Source organism: Lissotriton vulgaris, unplaced genomic scaffold (assembly GCF_964263255.1).
Source record: "Lissotriton vulgaris unplaced genomic scaffold, aLisVul1.2 SCAFFOLD_593, whole genome shotgun sequence".
In the NCBI taxonomy this organism is placed as follows: Eukaryota; Metazoa; Chordata; class Amphibia; order Caudata; family Salamandridae; genus Lissotriton; species Lissotriton vulgaris.
The window spans coordinates 576612-594832 of record NW_028249337.1 but is presented as its reverse complement, the minus strand read 5'-3'; the positions used below and the strand labels follow the sequence as shown (position 1 = coordinate 594832).

The 18221-nt window shown below is 43.4% G+C and overlaps 1 protein-coding gene across 1 annotated transcript in view; it reads right to left on the bottom strand.

Annotated features, from left to right (window-relative positions):
• Window positions 1-1918: 1918 nt before the first annotated feature.
• The window catches only part of LOC147663605 (uncharacterized), a 32334-nt gene continuing 16031 nt past the window's right edge, over window positions 1919-18221 (bottom strand). The window contains exons 8-9 of the mRNA XM_086950327.1: window positions 17907-18029; window positions 1919-2854 (exon numbers count right to left, since the gene is read on the bottom strand). Coding sequence (XP_086806453.1) covers window positions 2669-2854; window positions 17907-18029 — 309 coding nt within the window. The 3' untranslated portion in view covers window positions 1919-2668. The remainder of the gene's footprint in view (window positions 2855-17906; window positions 18030-18221) is intronic.

Genomic DNA, 18221 nt, shown 5'->3' with positions numbered 1-18221 from the left:
GGACTTCTGTTGATTTTCAATGGCAGTCCAACTACTGTTCCACTTTAAATCACATCCTTGGAAATGTTAATACCCTCTCTAGAAGCAACATGTGGAGAACTGATTTGCTTTGTGGTGGTGAAAGTGTCAGATTAGATTATCATGCGTTGGCCCTGTATCACCCGCACCATTAAGTTATAATAAAGAAATCTAATATTTTTAATATTATTGCAGTCCTTGGTTTACGTTTCATGCGTTAAAGCCATGATAAAAGTGCTTTGAATAGTCCACAGCTGTGCATGAGTGTCCATTCTTATCCTGTGCTGCCATTTCTAGTACTGTGATAGGGGCAGCTAGTGGTGACAGATACTACCCCTTTCCTTTCTTTTACTGCCTCTGCACTTTCTACCCTGATCCCCGGGGCCATGAAGAGAACGTCAGGAATGAAAAGGATCCTGGTGTACTTGCTGAAGTTGTGGCTCCATTTCCCTAGCTCCTCACCTGCAAACAAGATGTGGTCAAGGAGCTATGTGTGAGTTATCTTATCAAGCATTTGATGTCACTTGAGATCACAGGATGTGAGATGTCAATTTAGCTATCCCAGGCATCTTGTTCAATTGACTCTAATGCTCTATCAACCACAAGAGCTTCAGGGGTGGAGAGTTCAGAGGGAGGAAGTTCAGAGGAAAGGAGCTCAGACGAAAGAATCTCAGCGGTAGGAAGCTCAGAGGCAGGGAGCTCAAAGGCAGGGAGCTCATTGGTAGGGAGCTATATTGAGAAGCAGTTTGGTGGAAGTTGGCGGATGGAACCAACCTAATATGGAGGCATTTTGCTTAATCCTCAATACAGGACACAGACAGAGCAATTTAATACAGATATTAATTTATATAGATAAGAGAGGAGCTGCAGGAAATCTTTACAGGTTGATGGGAGAATTATTGCTAACTTTGACTGGGAATTAATGTAGCAATATTCAAGAAATTCCACAATTTGTCCATTGTCTTTTATGCTAAAAATAATTTTATTTTAGGCAGTCAGAACTTAATCAACACTTTAAAAAAATATACGTTATATTTTAGCTTACAAAGCCAATAAAATAAATTTACAAACTACATTTGTGATACAAATAGATTTGAACTGCTTTCATACTTTTCGACACAGCACTCAACTGTACTTTTAATTAGGTGATTGGTAATTTGCGTATGTTGTTCAGTTTTCAAAAGCTGCAAGAAGGCTCTGCTGAAGCGGGATTAGCAGATGGTATCCAATGGAATATAACCAACCATGTATAAAGGTTATGAAAATTGCAATACATTATTTGATACTTTATAGTTTCACAGACTAATCTCTGGAAATAAAGTTATAAAAACATTTAGAAAAAACAAGTGATCTGTTGATGCAGCTAAAATCTTTGCAAATTGTGGAGCAAGGCTGAATACAAATGTTCACATGCAAACAACCTGCTCTACCTCAAACGTACAGTTAAACACCGATTTGTAACAAAACAATCTTCTTGTTGTCACAACCTTGCCAGAGTGCAAATGAAATAAGTTAAACAATTCAATAAAAATAAAATGATGAGTTGCACTCTATGATATACCAAAAATCACAAAATTGTGTAGGGGTTCCATGGTTGGAAAGAGGCTACATGACAAAGATAAGGAACACACACCAGGTGTCCCACAACACAAAAGACTTTACAACTCAGGATAAAAGCTTCTTCACGGGGGGATGCCTTTGGTGGGGTTTAGCTTCCCGCGTTGCTTACACTTATCCAGGAGGCCATGATGCGGACTGGTCAGAAGAGTCACGTAATGTAATCCAGCAGACAAATCATTAAACGGGATGCTGACAAAAATAAACATTAAAGTAATAACCTCCACCTCCAGGGAAACAACTCCCTTGGTGTGGGGGTTATTCGTTTTTTTTAACTAACTTTGTAAGTACGTTTTTGGAAAAACAATATGTTTAGGGTACGGCTGTCATACCTGATGGACACCATCCATCAAACCTTTGGATACCTTCAAATGAACCTCCATGGCAGCAGTTCATCTGAAGGTACAGAGATCATTGCTGGGCCAGCAGCAATCTCTAAATAGGGGGGTCCTCTGTTTATCAGTGTGGCAGAAGTAATGTCCTCTGCACCCTGGCGGAGTGAGTAAATACCACCAATCTCTGAATAAGGCCTGTTGTCTAGTCAAGCAAATCTCTGGTAGATAGATGTTCAATGGCACATGTTATTGTAGATGCTGTAGCGTTGATGCTTTTTTCATTTTCCATTTCAATTTTATATCAAAACATTTTGAAATCAATGTCTTTCCACTGTAAAAGCTATAGACACAAACTCTAAAAAAAAGATAATGATTGAGCAAGAAAAAACACTGGGGGCCAGTTTACAGCTGAAATCTGGTGTCTGAAGAGACATGCAGGGCTCAGGGACCATGTAATGTAGAGTACATGCACACTGTACCCCTTTGCTAATGAGCCCCAAGTCAACAAGGCACTGTTTCACAGCTACAATGATTAGATGAGCAGTATCTTGATGCTATTGCTTGGTATTCAATGGAGATCATTTGAAACAGGAAGGAACCACAATTCACAGGCTGGTTTACTCAGTAGATGCTGCTCCTTTAAGAATCTTGTAGTTATCCCTCATTTAGGTGGACATTAGTCTGTAGCAATGTGATGCTCACAGCTGCTCGTCTTCAGTGGAGAACGCTTCGTTGATGTAGGATGATTGTTGCAGATTGTCTTCAGAGCCATCAGTGTTTACTTGGTCCGCGAGGGTGCTGAACATGTTTGGCAGCTCCAAGGATTGTGTTGTCACCAAGTCAGCGCTATGCTTCTTCTGGACCTCCTCAAAGAGTTGCAGCACCTGAGACGAAAGCCATCAATACTGTTAGTTAAAGTAGAATTTACTTTCTTAACTTCCTTCCCACCTCACTAATGGTACTTGGCCTCCAGATGAATGGATTACAAGGCCTTTGCTTTATTGCCAAGAAGAATTACTATTTGACTCTTTCAATATTATGTCCTGTGACATCATGAGCAATGGCCATACATTCTGCAATATCTTATAACATTTACATGTAAGAACTTTCAGAATTTACATTTTCAATAAACAAGAGTGTCCTAGTGGTTGTCTTCCCATGGCAAAGCTCTTTTGTACTGCTCTGTACAAAATATAGTTTAGCACCTTATACATTCTCCATCACTTTCAGGACAAGGCTAGTACTTTCTTGACTCTATATCTTTGTAGGTTGCCTAGAAGCTTTGGAGCCATTCAGGTTGTATTGATGGAGCTGGGATTCACGTGCAAGCGCCCTGCTCTCATACAAAACCCTTGCCTAAACCGTATAATCATATTAACACTATTGTTCGTCATTTATTGAATGTTTTTCCAAACACGCGGGTGTCCCCAGGATGCTTGCTTGTATGTCTTTTCTCATACTAACGAAGCTTGCACTAAAATCGGCTGCTTCGCTGTAATTCAGTCTGCGCATGCGTCGGTCATACCCATGTGATGTGACGCACTCGCATTCTGGAGGGAGTTTGTGCTCATGCGCACTGTTGCAAACATGGCCGCTTGTCTCTCACCATGCTCTCCGCTTGCTACCGCTGCTTTAGCCTATCTGTTTTTCCGCACTAAACAATAATGCTATAGTCATTATAAAATAAGGGTTGGTTAGTATTTTATCATGGTATACAGTGTGATCATTTTTATATGTGATTTTAATTCGTTCTCGCTTACTTTTCATGTACCGCGTCTTTGTGGGCTGGGGCATACATGAGCGACGCCATGCTGAGGCTCCTCTGAACCCTGTCAGGTGACCGGGGAAAGTCCTAACTGCGCAGAAGCTGAAACCAGCCAGCTGGCCCCAGAAGCCAAATGCGCCTGAGAAACCCAGCACAAGATGAGGACACTCACCTTGAGAATAACTGATTTTGTTGCAATGTCTTGTGCACTCAGATTTTCTATTGTATTCTATGCATGGGAACGTGAACCCAAGGGGCGGGTAGGAAAATTTTAATATTTGGATGAGAAAGTTGAACTCTAGGAGGTGGTAATGACCACACCACCTCTCCTGACCAATCATAATGTGGGAAACTGTCACTTGCAACATTAGTGGGTGGTCTGAGGGACCCCAAAACAGTATAACTGCCCTAGTTTAGCTTAGGAAAATTGTCCGACTTGTCCGAGTAGCAGACCTGTCACTGACCCTACGAACTCTATAGGTGCTCAATCTGAAGTGCTGCGGAGCACTCTGTCCATACTTTCCACAAACTCCTAAGGGGTGGAAATAATCCTAAGTGCTGGCGAAGCACTTTGCTGGGAAATTCGAAAACCCAATCGGGGTTACTGGCGGATTACTTGCAGAAAGGGGTAACGCTGGCGTTGCTTCTGAAGCTGTGGGTGTTGGTCGTACCTTGGTGAGCCCAGTCCTGATCTCAAATCCTGAGGGGTATCCTGTCCTTACGGTCCGTGAGCTGTACCTGCTCGCATTCTGGCATTCCTTCCTGAGGGTCCTTGTCCCCGTCCTTCCAACTGACCCGTGGCCAGGGTTAGTCGTCTCTCAGACCTAGGTAAATATTAACCTGTGGGTTTGCGTCTCTCTCTCTCTCACTCTCCTCTCATTATATTTCTTAATAAAGCACTCTTGCCTATGATATTGCTCTATCACCTTGAGAACGAGTTATATGCAATTGTTTTAGAATTGTTCTCTTCTCTCCCCTCCTTTAGGAAATTACCAACTGTTATATTGTATTAGTATGTTCCAATTTTCCCCTTACCTTTAGCCTGATTGCGGTGAACTTAGTAAGAATAGTTTAAACACTTAGGTTAAGTACGTGTTCTAGGTCCCATCCACATCCTATGTTCTAGTATAAAGTTGTTTATAGACTAGTTTTGTTCTAAAAACTCCTATCTTTTAGTTTTCCCATGTACTCAAATGGTCTTAGCATTAATCTATAGCTATTTTATGGTGTTGATTTTGATGTTAGACGCATTATTCTGCCTATCACTTATTGCCATGTCATATTCTCTCTAAACTTATATAAAGTTTTAAACATCCTCAGGTGTCTGTGGTCATTTTACAGAATTGTGGAAAGTATTTACTGATTATAAAGAGTATCTGATGTTAGGCCTGTCTACTATTTTCCCTTATAGCTCCAGGTCCGTCATAAGAATTGTGCCTGTGGTAAGTCAGGTACATGGTATGCAGAGGTGAAACCAAACCTTAATTGCTCATAGCAGCGTGCAGGAGGAAAAATAGTGATCCTCTCCCGGTTCACCCAAATTATTAGTGTGGTGTTTGGAAAATTCGCACGCCAGGGCCCAGTGCGTGTAAAGAATTGGTAACCCAGGTGGCCCGGGAGAACTGCGCGCTCTATCAGTAATTTTCTGGCAGCCAGAGGATGGTTTGGACTAGTTAGATTAGGTAGACAGGATAGGTCATAAACAAACCGTGAAAATTAAATGTGCTGCTGATTTTCTACTGTATTAGGTTCAAATATTTTTGAAATGTTTTAAGGATTTATATGTAAATGTATATGATTTTTGCATTGCTGCTATAAATGTTATATTAACCAGTGTTTGTGAATGTTCAGTGTAGTCCGAATCCCCGGGGAAGTATTTAGCTAACGGTGAGCAGAATCCGGTTAGCTGTTGAAGTCACTAGGTTTGAGGTATTAGTGCAGGGTTAAGGATAACTGGAAGCACTAATTAGGACCTTTTTGTTTCTGGAGTGAATGATAGCTACGAGTCCTTTATAAAACTTTCATTGCGATATCACCTAGTAAGGGTCGCATACGGAAGGAGTAGTAGGGTCTCCGAGGCTTGTCTGGTAAGTAAAATAGTTCGCTGGTGAAATCCTGGCTCAGTACATATCCCCGACTAAGGTGGATGAGTCAGAAGAATAACGGGTTCTATGTTACTAGTGTGAAGGGACAGGCAAAGAAGTCTATCCAGAGTGAATGAAAAGTAGACAGAAGTGGTTTACTAGTAGCGAAAGAAAAGTCTTTTCTCTCTTTAGAACACTCAGACATAGTGGCAAACATTGTGTGTTGTTGACTAAAACGTGCACTTGCACTTTAGAGAGAGTAAAAAGTTTCCGTTACCTTGTGAAGGAGGGAGTCAGTCGGAGAGCTGCTCTGACGTCACTCCGTGCCGCGCTGGCATTGGTCAAGACAGCGGGTGTGTAGTGGAGCTGAATTTGTAAAGGAGGGGTGAGTGCCCAAGCGTGAGACTCAGTCTTGCGAAAAGGCCGCGCACCCATTGGTTAACAGTATTTGTATTCTCTGACCTGATTGGGTGGTGCGAAATATAAGTCGCGCTAGCATTGGAAGCACAAAGGTAAACAAAATTAATCAAGCCGAGTTAGAAGCAAGTCTGGAGAGTTGCATGTGGTATCCAGATTTCATACCGAACCCAAAGTACCTAGGATTTCATACGGATCAGCTTAGACGAGGTAGACCGCACATGATGTATGGAGTAAAGAGGAAACTGTCATTTTCTGATAAAATAAAAAAAAATTTCAAGACTGACAAGCCCATTAGAACGAGGGAAGGCGTGCTCATTCCCCCGCCAAATACCCCTGCTTCTTTCATGCTGTTTGATAAAGGGTACCACACTTGTGTCTGGTTAGAAAATTGGGCAAAGTATACTGTAGATGACGGAGTCCTAGCATTTCCTGTTGAAGGCACATTTAATGGTCGGATTCTGTTTAACCTAAGGACCCGCATGAATGAATTACACCCTAGACCTAGGTTGACACAGTACGAAGCCCTGGAGGAATGGGAGATTGAGGCGGCAGAGCGAGATAAACCCCGGATGGATAAGGGAGTGAGTAAATGGTATCCGAGGGTTCAAGCGCAGACCAAAGAGCAGAAAATGAAACAGTGGAGGCAATCTATGTTGACTGAAGGGCTATTCCCTATGATGGGGGTATTGGAAGAGAGAAAAGGAAAATGTAAAGAAAAGACCCATCACTTAATGCCCGTGGGGGACTCAGAAGATGAGCACCTGGAAGATTTGTTAATGAAAAATCCACCTCCATATGTTGCAGAGTCAGAGCCTATGCATTCTCCAAATCCCTTTGCCAAATATCCCAGAAGTGGGAGGGATAGTGATACAGATGGAACAGGTACAGACAGTAAAACCAGTGAGGGGGATGGGTTTTGCAGACCTAGACCCACGGTCCCAAATTATCAACCCTTCGGAGAAGGTCCACCCCGATTGGTCACTCCAACTGCCCCAAGTATTTATCCTTCCTTGGTACCTCAGGTATTGCATGGCAATTCTGCAGAAAGGGGGTTGCAGGAAAAAGAGAAAGAAGCCCTGGCTAAACAGCGAGAGGATTTAGTTCGAACCATTGCCCAGATACATCCCCATCCTGATTCCCTGACTATTCCAGTAACTATTGGTCCAGCTATTCCACTGTATAGAAATGACCTGACTAGTCCCCATCCTCCTGTTATCACCCCAATACTGCCTACTCCTAGCATCCCGACCCCGAGGAAGGAAGTATTCATAGATGAGGATCAGGAAAGTGAGTGTGAATCTGTAGTTTTGATGGATTTGCCCATAAGAGAGTCTAGAATTAGTACATCGGGGGCAAGAAGCGAGACAAGACCAAAGGAGGTGTTGATTGAAGGTGCAACTGGGGCTAGGAGTGCCACCTTAGTTTCCCCAGAAGAATTGGACAGATGGACAAAGGATCTGGAGAAGGAGACCACTCCCCAACCTAAAGCATTGGAAATATATAAATTAAGAATAGAAATAGAAGAAATGATGGCTGGAAACGTAGGAGTTGAGCGCCTAAGCTCGTACAGTGAAGAAGAATTACTGTTTATCAGCAAAAACCTTACCCGGAGTGCTAGGTTGCTCCATGAAATGATAATGGATACAGCCACAGAAATGGGAATTGATGTTAGTCGCTCCAAAATTCTCCAGAAACCCTACAGAGTAGATTTTTCAGACAAGGATTTAGAAAGCCTGAATGTGATGGGAAAACAGATCCAAGTAAAGGAATTATTGAAGCTCCTGCAAAAGTGGGGAGAGGTGGGGAAGTGGAGAACCAGGTGGGCAAAGAAAAAGGAAGACAGCAGGGCTAAGTCACAGGCTTCAGAATTCGTGTTAAAGGAAGTAACACCAACGGAAAAATTGTGCCCTATGAGAGAGGTCCCGGGAGGAAAATATGTCCATGTCCCTTGGTCCAGACAGGATATTGTGTCATTTACAAATGACTTCCCGAAATTACGTGAGAAGCCAGTTGACTGGTACAGGCAGGTAGAACGCTTCATAAAAGTTCAGAAATGCCTCTTGAAAGACCTGGATGGGTTTTTCGACATTGTGGTCCCTGTAGATTTGTGGACCGACTGTAAAATTGAAATTGATTGGCCCAGTGAGGAATTCCCCAGAGATGAGAAAACAGGAGCTCCCGCACCTGAAGTAATGAGGAAGTATGAGCAAGTCATACAATACCTCAAGAAAAAGGTGCCAGCAAAGGAGACAGATTGGACCCGAATAGATAGAACCACCCAGGAACGTGATGAAACGGTGCACTCATTTTATGAGAGATTACTGCAGGTATTCAAAACGTACAGTGGTATCGATAACGTAGACATGAAAGACATGACCCATTTCAGTTACAGATTTGTGCTGGGATTAAGACCTGAAATTTCACAATGGATTCGAGATAATAAAATCAGTTGGCAGGGAAAGCCCATAGAAGATGTCCTAAAATATGCAAAATACTGTGAAGATGAAATCGAAAATAAAAAGAAATCCCTCAAGGAAAAGGTAATGTGGGCACAGGTGAAATTAGCTGAACAGCAGGAAAAACAGTTAAATAAATTGACTTCCAGTAATAATGCTCAGAATACCACTGCTGGGGGAGGAGGAAAGCCCCGAGCTAAAATGAGTCGGGAAGAAGCCATGAAAAAGTTTCCGTGCCATGGGTGCGGCCAGATAGGGCATTGGCGAGACGAGTGTCCACACCTGCAGGCCGGTAATGCCCCTGTAAATGGTTTAAATCCACAGGTACCGAAAGAGGGGACAAGAAAGAACCAGCAACAGGTAAAATTACCTCCCGTACCTCGCGCTCCTAGACAGAATTTTAAGAGTCAGGGTCAGCAGAATGAGAGGGCGGAAGTATGGGAAGTTGAGAGTGAAAGAAATGCAATCATTCCACAGTACTTGCTAAATGATACCTTCCTCTGTGAAGATCAAGATTGACGGGGCCTGAGAGGGGAGGATGAGGAGTGCGTGCTTGGCGCCTCCTTACCGGTAGACCAGACTGGACCATACATTGAAGGAAAGGTTGAGGGAAAAGACGTCACCTTTCTGTTGGACACTGGTGCTACCAGATCTACTGTAAGAACAGTGGATGTTCCTAACCTACCCCTCTCGGGAGAAGCGATCCAAGTAGTGGGCGTCTCAAATCAAATAATAAGTACTCCAGTAACCGAACCAATGGAAGTTTCTATAGGAAATTTCAAAGAAATGCACAGATTTGTAGTCTGTGATTCCAGTCCTGTGAACCTGCTAGGACGTGATTTGTTGTGCAAAATGAATTGTACCATCTATTGCACACCAAAAGGCGTCGAAATTCAGACACCCGATGAAGATGGTGTATACAAGCTGATGTTAGTCAGACAAGATTCGGATATCAAACCTTTGACAGTTGTAGATTTACCTGAAGAGCTCCAGTTAAGAGTAGTTCCAGAAGTGTGGGATTTCACAGGAAAGATGTAGGTTTAATGGCAAATGTGGACCCAGTTAAGATAGCCATAAAAACAAATGCTGTATACCCCAAAACCAGACAGTACAAAATGAGTGCAGAAGTAAAAGCTGGAGTAGCGACTGAAATTACCCGGCTACTCGAAGCAGAGATAATAGAGGAAGTAATGAGCAGTCCCTGTAATTCACCAATCATTGGGATCAAAAAGCCTAGTGGAAAGTACCGGGTGGTGCAAGATTTACGCAAAGTAAACCAAATTGTTGTGCCGTGCTGCCCTATTGTACCCAACCCTGCTGTGATACTATATCAGATTCCCTGGAATGCAGAATGGTTCACTGTCATCGACTTATGCCATGCATTCTTCTCCATCCCACTGCATCCAGAAAGCAAGTTCCTTTTCAGTTTTGAATTTGACAGCCATATCTATGTCTGGAATCGTGTCCCCCAGGGGTACACCGAAAGTCCATCGATTTTCAACCAGATATTAAAAAAGTGCCTTGAATCCCTAGTGCTGCCAAGAGAGTCTGTTTTGGTGCAGTACATAGATGACCTGTTAGTGGCATCTAAAACCCAAAATGACTGCGTCACTGACACCATTGCCTTGTTGAATCACTTAGGAAAGGGAGGACATAAAGTGTCACCTGACAAGTTACAATTTGTAAAAATTCAGTGAAATATCTGGGGCACCAGATCGAAAAGGGAATAAGGAAAGTTACCCCCGAAAGAATCAAAATAATTAAAGCAATGGAACTGCCCAGAACTCAGAAGGAGGTGAGAATGTTCTTGGGAGTGGTGGGTTACTGCAGACAATGGATTGTAGGATTCGCTGCTCTAGCCAGACCCCTGATAAATATGACGAAGAAAGGCGTAGAAGACCCCGTCAGTTGGGACAGTGAGAGCATGAACGCTTGGGTGACTCTGAGAAACTGTCTATGTTCTGCTCCTGCACTGGGTATGCCTGACTACACCAAGCACTTTGAGCTATTCTGTGACACAAGAGAGAATTGTGCTCTTTCAGTCCTGACCCAGGAGCACGGACTAGTTAGAAGACCAGTGGCCTACTTTTCGGCCACCCTAGATCCGGTGGCGGCTGGATTACCTGGATGCTTGAAAGCAGTTGCTGCTACTTGCGTCAGTTTGGAACAGAGTGAGAACATTGTCATGGGACATCATGTCACTGTATATGTTCCTCATTCTGTTGTTATCCTATTGACTAGAACTAAGACCCAGTACCTCACACCTAGTCGGCTGACTAAGTATGAGAGAATTTTGATTGGTGCCGAGAATGTCACTATTTCCCGGTGCAATGTACTAAACCCTGCGACATTGTTACCTATCCCCCTGGATGTAGAAATTGAAGAGGAAGGGGAGCATAATTGCATCGATCTAACTGAGTTCAGTACCAAGCCCCGGCCTGACATCCGTGAAATAGCGTTACTTGATGGGGATAAGACAATGTTCGTGGATGGCTCGTGTTTAAGACATGAAAGTGGGAGCCTAAGTGCTGCCTATGCTGTGGTTACATTGACAGAAACAATAGAAGCATCTTACATGAGCGAGGTGAAATCTGCACAAGTGGCAGAGCTCATCGCGTTAACCAGAGCATGTAAGAGGGGTAAGAACAAGAGAATAACTGTTTACACAGACAGCCAGTATTGTTTTGGGGTTGTTCATGACTTCGGCCAGTTGTGGCTGCAAAGAGAATTCATGACGTCCTCAGGCACTCCTATCAGAAATGGAAAGGTGGTGCATAACTTACTGGAAGCTATCCAATTGCCCAAAGAATTGGCTGTGGTCAAGTGTGCGGCTCACAAATCTGGAAATGATGATGTGACTGCCGGTAATAGGTACGCTGACCAAATTGCACAGTTTTGTGCCCGATACCATATGTCACTCCAAATTGCGTTGTGGGATGGAACCAGCTGCCAACTTATGTTGTTTGAGAATGTGTCAACGTGGGAAGAATTAAAGGATTTGCAACAGGCGACAGACAGGCAGGAAAAAGGAAGGTGGGCAGCAAATGGATGCAAACTGAGAGATGATGGTGTGGTGGTAAACTCGACTGGGGTGCCTGTACTGCCTGATAGTTTGATTGACCCCATGATCAGAATGATACATGAACCAACACATATGGGAAGGGACGCAATGTGTCGGGTGTTTGACAGGGTGTTCTGTAATTCAAAATTCAGGAACCAGGCGGAAAGGCTTTGCCAGAGGGGCCTAGTGTGTCAGCAATTCAATGCAGGGAAAAAGACTGTAGTAGAACAAAGTACAGTTGGAAAGGCAATAGGTCCCTTTGTCAGGATGCAGGCAGACTTCATAACCATGCCTAAATGTAAAGGGTATAGATATATCCTAGTCATAGTTTGCCTATTCTCCAGGTGGGTGGAAGCATATCCAGCTAAGAAAAATGATGCTCTCACCACAGCCAAGTTATTGCTCAGGGAGTTGATACCTAGGTACGGAATTCCAGAGACAATCGAAACGGACCAAGGTGGGCATTTTGCCAACGATGTCTTAGAGGAACTCTGTAAAGCCTTCAAAATGAAGCAAAGATTGCACTGTGCCTACCATCCAGAGGCTTCTGGGGTAGTGGAACAAATAAATGGCACCCTGAAATCCAGATTGGCCAAAATGTGTGATTCCACAAAGATGAACTGGATAGAGGCTTTACCCCTTGTGCTGATGAGTCTGAGAAGTATCCCGAACAGAAAAACTGGCCTAAGTCCCCATGAAGTGTTGATGGGAAGAGTGATGCGACAGGCTTGGGTGCCCGGACACAAACTGCTAAGCATTTCTGATGATATGGTATTAGAATACTGCAAGCAGCTGGGTGACCAAGTGCGTTCTCTCTCTCAGCAGATCGGAGAGACTGAAGACGAGTGGCCAAAGACTCCGGCACATAAACTGCAACCAGGAGATTGGGTGGCGTTAAAGAAACACACCCGGAGCAGTTGCCTGAAACCGAGGTGGGGAAAGCCACGACAAGTGATCCTCGTCACTACAACTGCTGTAAAGTGCGCTGGTGTACCGAAGTGGATCCACGCCAGCCACACAAAGCGGGTATCTGGAGAAAACGCGACTGGAGCTGAAGGCAGCTCAGCTGAAGAAGCTTCCGAGGAGGAGAGTCCGGAGCTAGCTGACATTGAACTGCCGAGCACAAGTCGAGACGTTGAATGGTACCCCGCCGACGACCAGGTTCATGATCCAATACGAACCCGGAAATATTCCTACTTAGACAGTGAGTGGGATAGTCCAGGTGAGTTAGAAATAGAAGAAGAAGGTCAGGTCAACGAAAGCCACAACACACCTGATCAGGACGTAGGCCAAGTAGGGTCAGATCAAGACATCGAAACTTCTCCTGAAACTCCAGAAGTGGGAAAGGGACAGTTAGAAATTAGAGCTGACGTTCATGCAGAAGAAAACGAAGAGATCGAAGAGCATGAACAGGAACAGATAGAACTAGATCAAAGTGCTCAGACAACGGAAACAAAAATAACAAAAAATAAAAAGCGAGTACGATTCGAATCTGAGCAGGGACAGAATAGGGGCCAGGCAGAAGAAATAGACGAAAGACCTGGAACAAGTCAGACAGGCAGGGAAACCGAGGTGCCACATCAAAAAGTAAAGAGAGTGCACGAAGAAGGCCAAGTTTCCTCAACAACTGGGAGGCACGGAGGCAGAAGTGCACCCCGATACGTCAAGAGACTGAGGCTCAGACTAAAAACAGTCGAAGAAAAACTAAAAGACAGAAAAAGGGCTGAAAGCGAAAGAAAGGCAGCCCAAGGCAAATCGCTAAGAAAGAGCGACAGAATAAAGAAACAGAACCGACTGTATCGGAGCCCTGAGTGGACGTACTTTGTGTTGGAGGAAATTGACGAGCCACACCACAGTGGCAACAGTGACGACGAGTCCATTGCCGATCGGAGTTCGGACGAAGACCCTCCTTGAGAGAGCCCCGAAGTGAGCCTTTGGTGCAAAGAAACGAAGAGGGGTAGCAAAAGCCACCTGTAAGCTAAATATGTCTGATCCGAATGTCTCTGGGAGATCCCGGTGTGGGTGTCTTAAAACCTGTTGTAAAATATGCTTGTGTAGTGTAGCCATGTTAATAGTAATGTGGATAGGACTAACCGTTTTTCTACCTTTTATGATAAGTAAAAATCCTAACTTGTCCCCTACTGAACCCGAAGCAGTAGACGTAGGGGTTGTACAGACTGCAGAAACACCACGAAGCCTAGAAAGACGCGACAAACGAGTAGGACTGACACACACTCGACCTAATTTAGAAGCACCAGATGAGGATGGACTACATTTTCACAAAATGAGAAACAGGACGCATCTAAATGTTTTTGCTAACTTGTTAGTGCATTACGTAGAAGCTATGGAAATAGAGGACTGTTATGTCTGCATGAAGCTGCCAACTTCAGTGGCTGAAGGTGTGACATACCACCATCTACCTTTGACCTATGGAATCTCCTGTAGTATATTAGCTAGCTTGTTTTATAGAAGCACTTTACAGTACTATTATTCAAATGATGATGTAGTATTTTCTGAACTTCCTATTAGAGGACACCTGAATCGTGTACATACTACAAGTGACGTGACCCGCTATATGGGAGAATATTTCCTGACTATAGGTAACATAGATTTAGATAAAGCAAGAGAAGATAATCTAACCTGTTCTCTGCAAGAGCAGGAAAAGATGTTTATAAAGATGGCAGACAGAAGGAGAGAAAAGTTTCAGAAGAAGGCACATGACGAAAAGGATAGAGTCCCTAGGTGGGCTGAGCACTTGGATAACACCTCGCAAGGCGAAGCTAGTCCTGCCTTGTTGCTGGATTTTGAACGAAAGGGGAAACTTTGTATTCATAGGGAAAAGACAGAGTACTATAACAATGTATTCATCGGTTCCAGCGAGTGTGAACATAATTACAAGGTAATTGGAGGTTGGGGTTTCAAAAATGGGTCAGAACCTGTGTTCCCCGGAATATATTATATATGTGGGAACAAGGCTTATTTCAAATTGCCGGATCACTGGTATGGAAGCTGCTACTTTGGCATTGTTTTCCCGAAAATATACCATGTGAATAATGCAGCTGGAAGCGATGAAGAAACTAATGGCTTAGTGCGTAGTAAACGTGAAAGTGTAGGTGAAATTATAGGTGATATTTTTAGTGCACTGATACCTGGAATGGGGGTAGTTCTGAACACTCATAGAATATGCAAATTGTCTACAGTAGTGGACCGGTTATCAACGGACACTGCTGCTGGATTCCTGCTGGTCAATACTGAAATGGTTGCGATCAGATCAATGGTTTTGCAAAACCGTCTTGCCCTTGACACCCTATTAGCAAAAGAGGGCGGAGTCTGTAGAATGCTGAAAGCGCAACATTGTTGCACTTACATTCCTGATAAAAGTATCGAACTAAAACAATATGTGAAAAACATAACTAATTTGGAAAAAGAACTCAAACCATTGGAGGTTGACAGTGCCTGGACGAGACTGACTGGAGGTCTCTTCTCTATAGGTAGTTGGTTTACTAACCTAGGTAGAAGTCTTTTGTGGAAAATACTGATGCCAATAGTTATAATAGGTGTAGTTGTATTAATAATTTTTATCTGCTGCAAATGCCAGAGGTGCAAAAAGAAATATACTGTAAATAAGAGGGGGGTGAAAAGAAATATTGATGATTTAGAATTAGAGGAGTTAAAGAGTGAAATTTACAAAAAAGTGAAAAATCACCACTCTCATAGAGAAGCTGCAAGAAAACTCAACGATAAATTTGTTGAAATCCAGATGAGTGATATGGATGAATGAGAAAAGTTGGCATCTGTTTCCTTCTATGTGGTGATGATAGTAAATATCATCAAAGAGGGGATTGATGGAGCTGGGATTCGCGTGCAAGCGCCCTGCTCTCATACAAAACCATTGCCTAAACCGTATAATCATATTAACACTATTGTTCGTCATTTATTGAATGTTTTTCCAAACACGCGGGTGTCCCCAGGATGCTTGCTTGTATGTCTTTTCTCATACTAACGAAGCTTGCACTAAAATCGGCTGCTTCGCTGTAATTCAGTCTGCGCATGCGTCGGTCATACCCATGTGATGTGACGCACTCGCATTCTGGAGGGAGTTTGTGCTCATGCGCACTGTTGCAAACATGGCCGCTTGTCTCTCACCATGCTCTCCGCTTGCTACCGCTGCTTTAGCCTATCTGTTTTTCCGCACTAAACAATAATGCTATAGTCATTATAAAATAAGGGTTGGTTAGTATTTTATCATGGTATACAGTGTGATCATTTTTATATGTGATTTTAATTCGTTCTCGCTTACTTTTCATGTACCGCGTCTTTGTGGGCTGGGGCATACATGAGCGACGCCATGCTGAGGCTCCTCTGAACCCTGTCAGGTGACCGGGGAAAGTCCTAACTGCGCAGAAGCTGAAACCAGCCAGCTGGCCCCAGAAGCCAAATGCGCCTGAGAAACCCAGCACAAGATGAGGACACTCACCTTGAGAATAACTGATTTTGTTGCAATGTCTTGTGCACTCAGATTTTCTATTGTATTCTATGCATGGGAACGTGAACCCAAGGGGCGGGTAGGAAAATTTTATTATTTGGATGAGAAAGTTGAATTCTAGGAGGTGGTAATGACCACACCACCTCTCCTGACCAATCATAATGTGGGAAACTGTCACTTGCAACATTAGTGGGTGGTCTGAGGGACCCCAAAACAGTATAACTGCCCTAGTTTAGCTTAGGAAAATTGTCCGACTTGTCCGAGTAGCAGACCTGTCACTGACCCTACGAACTCTATAGGTGCTCAATCTGAAGTGCTGCGGAGCACTCTGTCCATACTTTCCACAAACTCCTAAGGGGTGGAAATAATCCTAAGTGCTGGCGAAGCACTTTGCTGGGAAATTCGAAAACCCAATCGGGGTTACTGGCGGATTACTTGCAGAAAGGGGTAACGCTGGCGTTGCTTCTGAAGCTGTGGGTGTTGGTCGTACCTTGGTGAGCCCAGTCCTGATCTCAAATCCTGAGGGGTATCCTGTCCTTACGGTCCGTGAGCTGTACCTGCTCGCATTCTGGCATTCCTTCCTGAGGGTCCTTGTCCCCGTCCTTCCAACTGACCCGTGGCCAGGGTTAGTCGTCTCTCAGACCTAGGTAAATATTAACCTGTGGGTTTGCGTCTCTCTCTCTCTCTCTCCCTCTCCTCTCATTATATTTCTTAATAAAGCACTCTTGCCTATGATATTGCTCTATCACCTTGAGAACGAGTTATATGCAATTGTTTTAGAATTGTTCCCTTCTCTCCCCTCCTTTAGGAAATTACCAACTGTTATATTGTATTAGTATGTTCCAATTTTCCCCTTACCTTTAGCCTGATTGCGGTGAACTTAGTAAGAATAGTTTAAACACTTAGGTTAAGTACGTGTTCTAGGTCCCATCCACATCCTATGTTCTAGTATAAAGTTGCAGTGACTAGTTTTGTTCTAAAAACTCCTATCTTTTAGTTTTCCCATGTACTCAAATGGTCTTAGCATTAATCTATAGCTATTTTATGGTGTTGATTTTGATGTTAGACGCATTATTCTGCCTATCACTTATTGCCTTGTCATATTCTCTCTAAACTTATATAAAGTTTTAAACATCCTCAGGTGTCTGTGGTCATTTTACAGAATTGTGGAAAGTATTTACTGATTATAAAGAGTATCTGATGTTAGGCCTGTCTACTATTTTCCCTTATAGCTCCAGGTCCGTCATAAGAATTGTGCCTGTGGTAAGTCAGGTACATGGTATGCAGAGGTGAAACCAAACCTTAATTGCTCATAGCAGCGTGCAGGAGGAAAAATAGTGATCCTCTCCCGGTTCACCCAAATTATTAGTGTGGTGTTTGGAAAATTCGCACGCCAGGGCCCAGTGCGTGTAAAGAATTGGTAACCCAGGTGGCCCGGGAGAACTGCGCGCTCTATCAGTATCATTCAACCTGAAACAAACTTCTTATTCAGAGACTGCCTGAATCAACAGGAAATAGAATGTAGTATTCCATACTTTATCTCTGCTGTGTGACTGTCACCCAAATTTCTACCTTGCAATAACAATACAACAAGAGACTTTAGCTTCCTTTACGCTCCTTATAAGTCTGATCTGAGACATTGCAAGGTAATATTCTGGGCTTACCTGGGATTTGGGCACTGTTCCTATCCGAAAGAAGCCAATGGTCCCACTGTCGATCTTGGTGCAATTGACGATGGTGGAAGGGATGTTCTCCGGAGAAGCCCCATCACAGAGGACTCCATCAACCTAAGAAAAACAGCCATACATGAGCATCTGGTCAAATATATGGTCTGATAGCAAAGGTAGTGAGGCTGCACTGGTATTATTAATTAGACTTGAAGTGTGTGAACATTTAATTTATAGAGTCAGGACTAGAATGTGGTTTCTGTCCAAAGAGCATAAACTAAGTCATCTATGCCAATATTAGTACTTGTGACA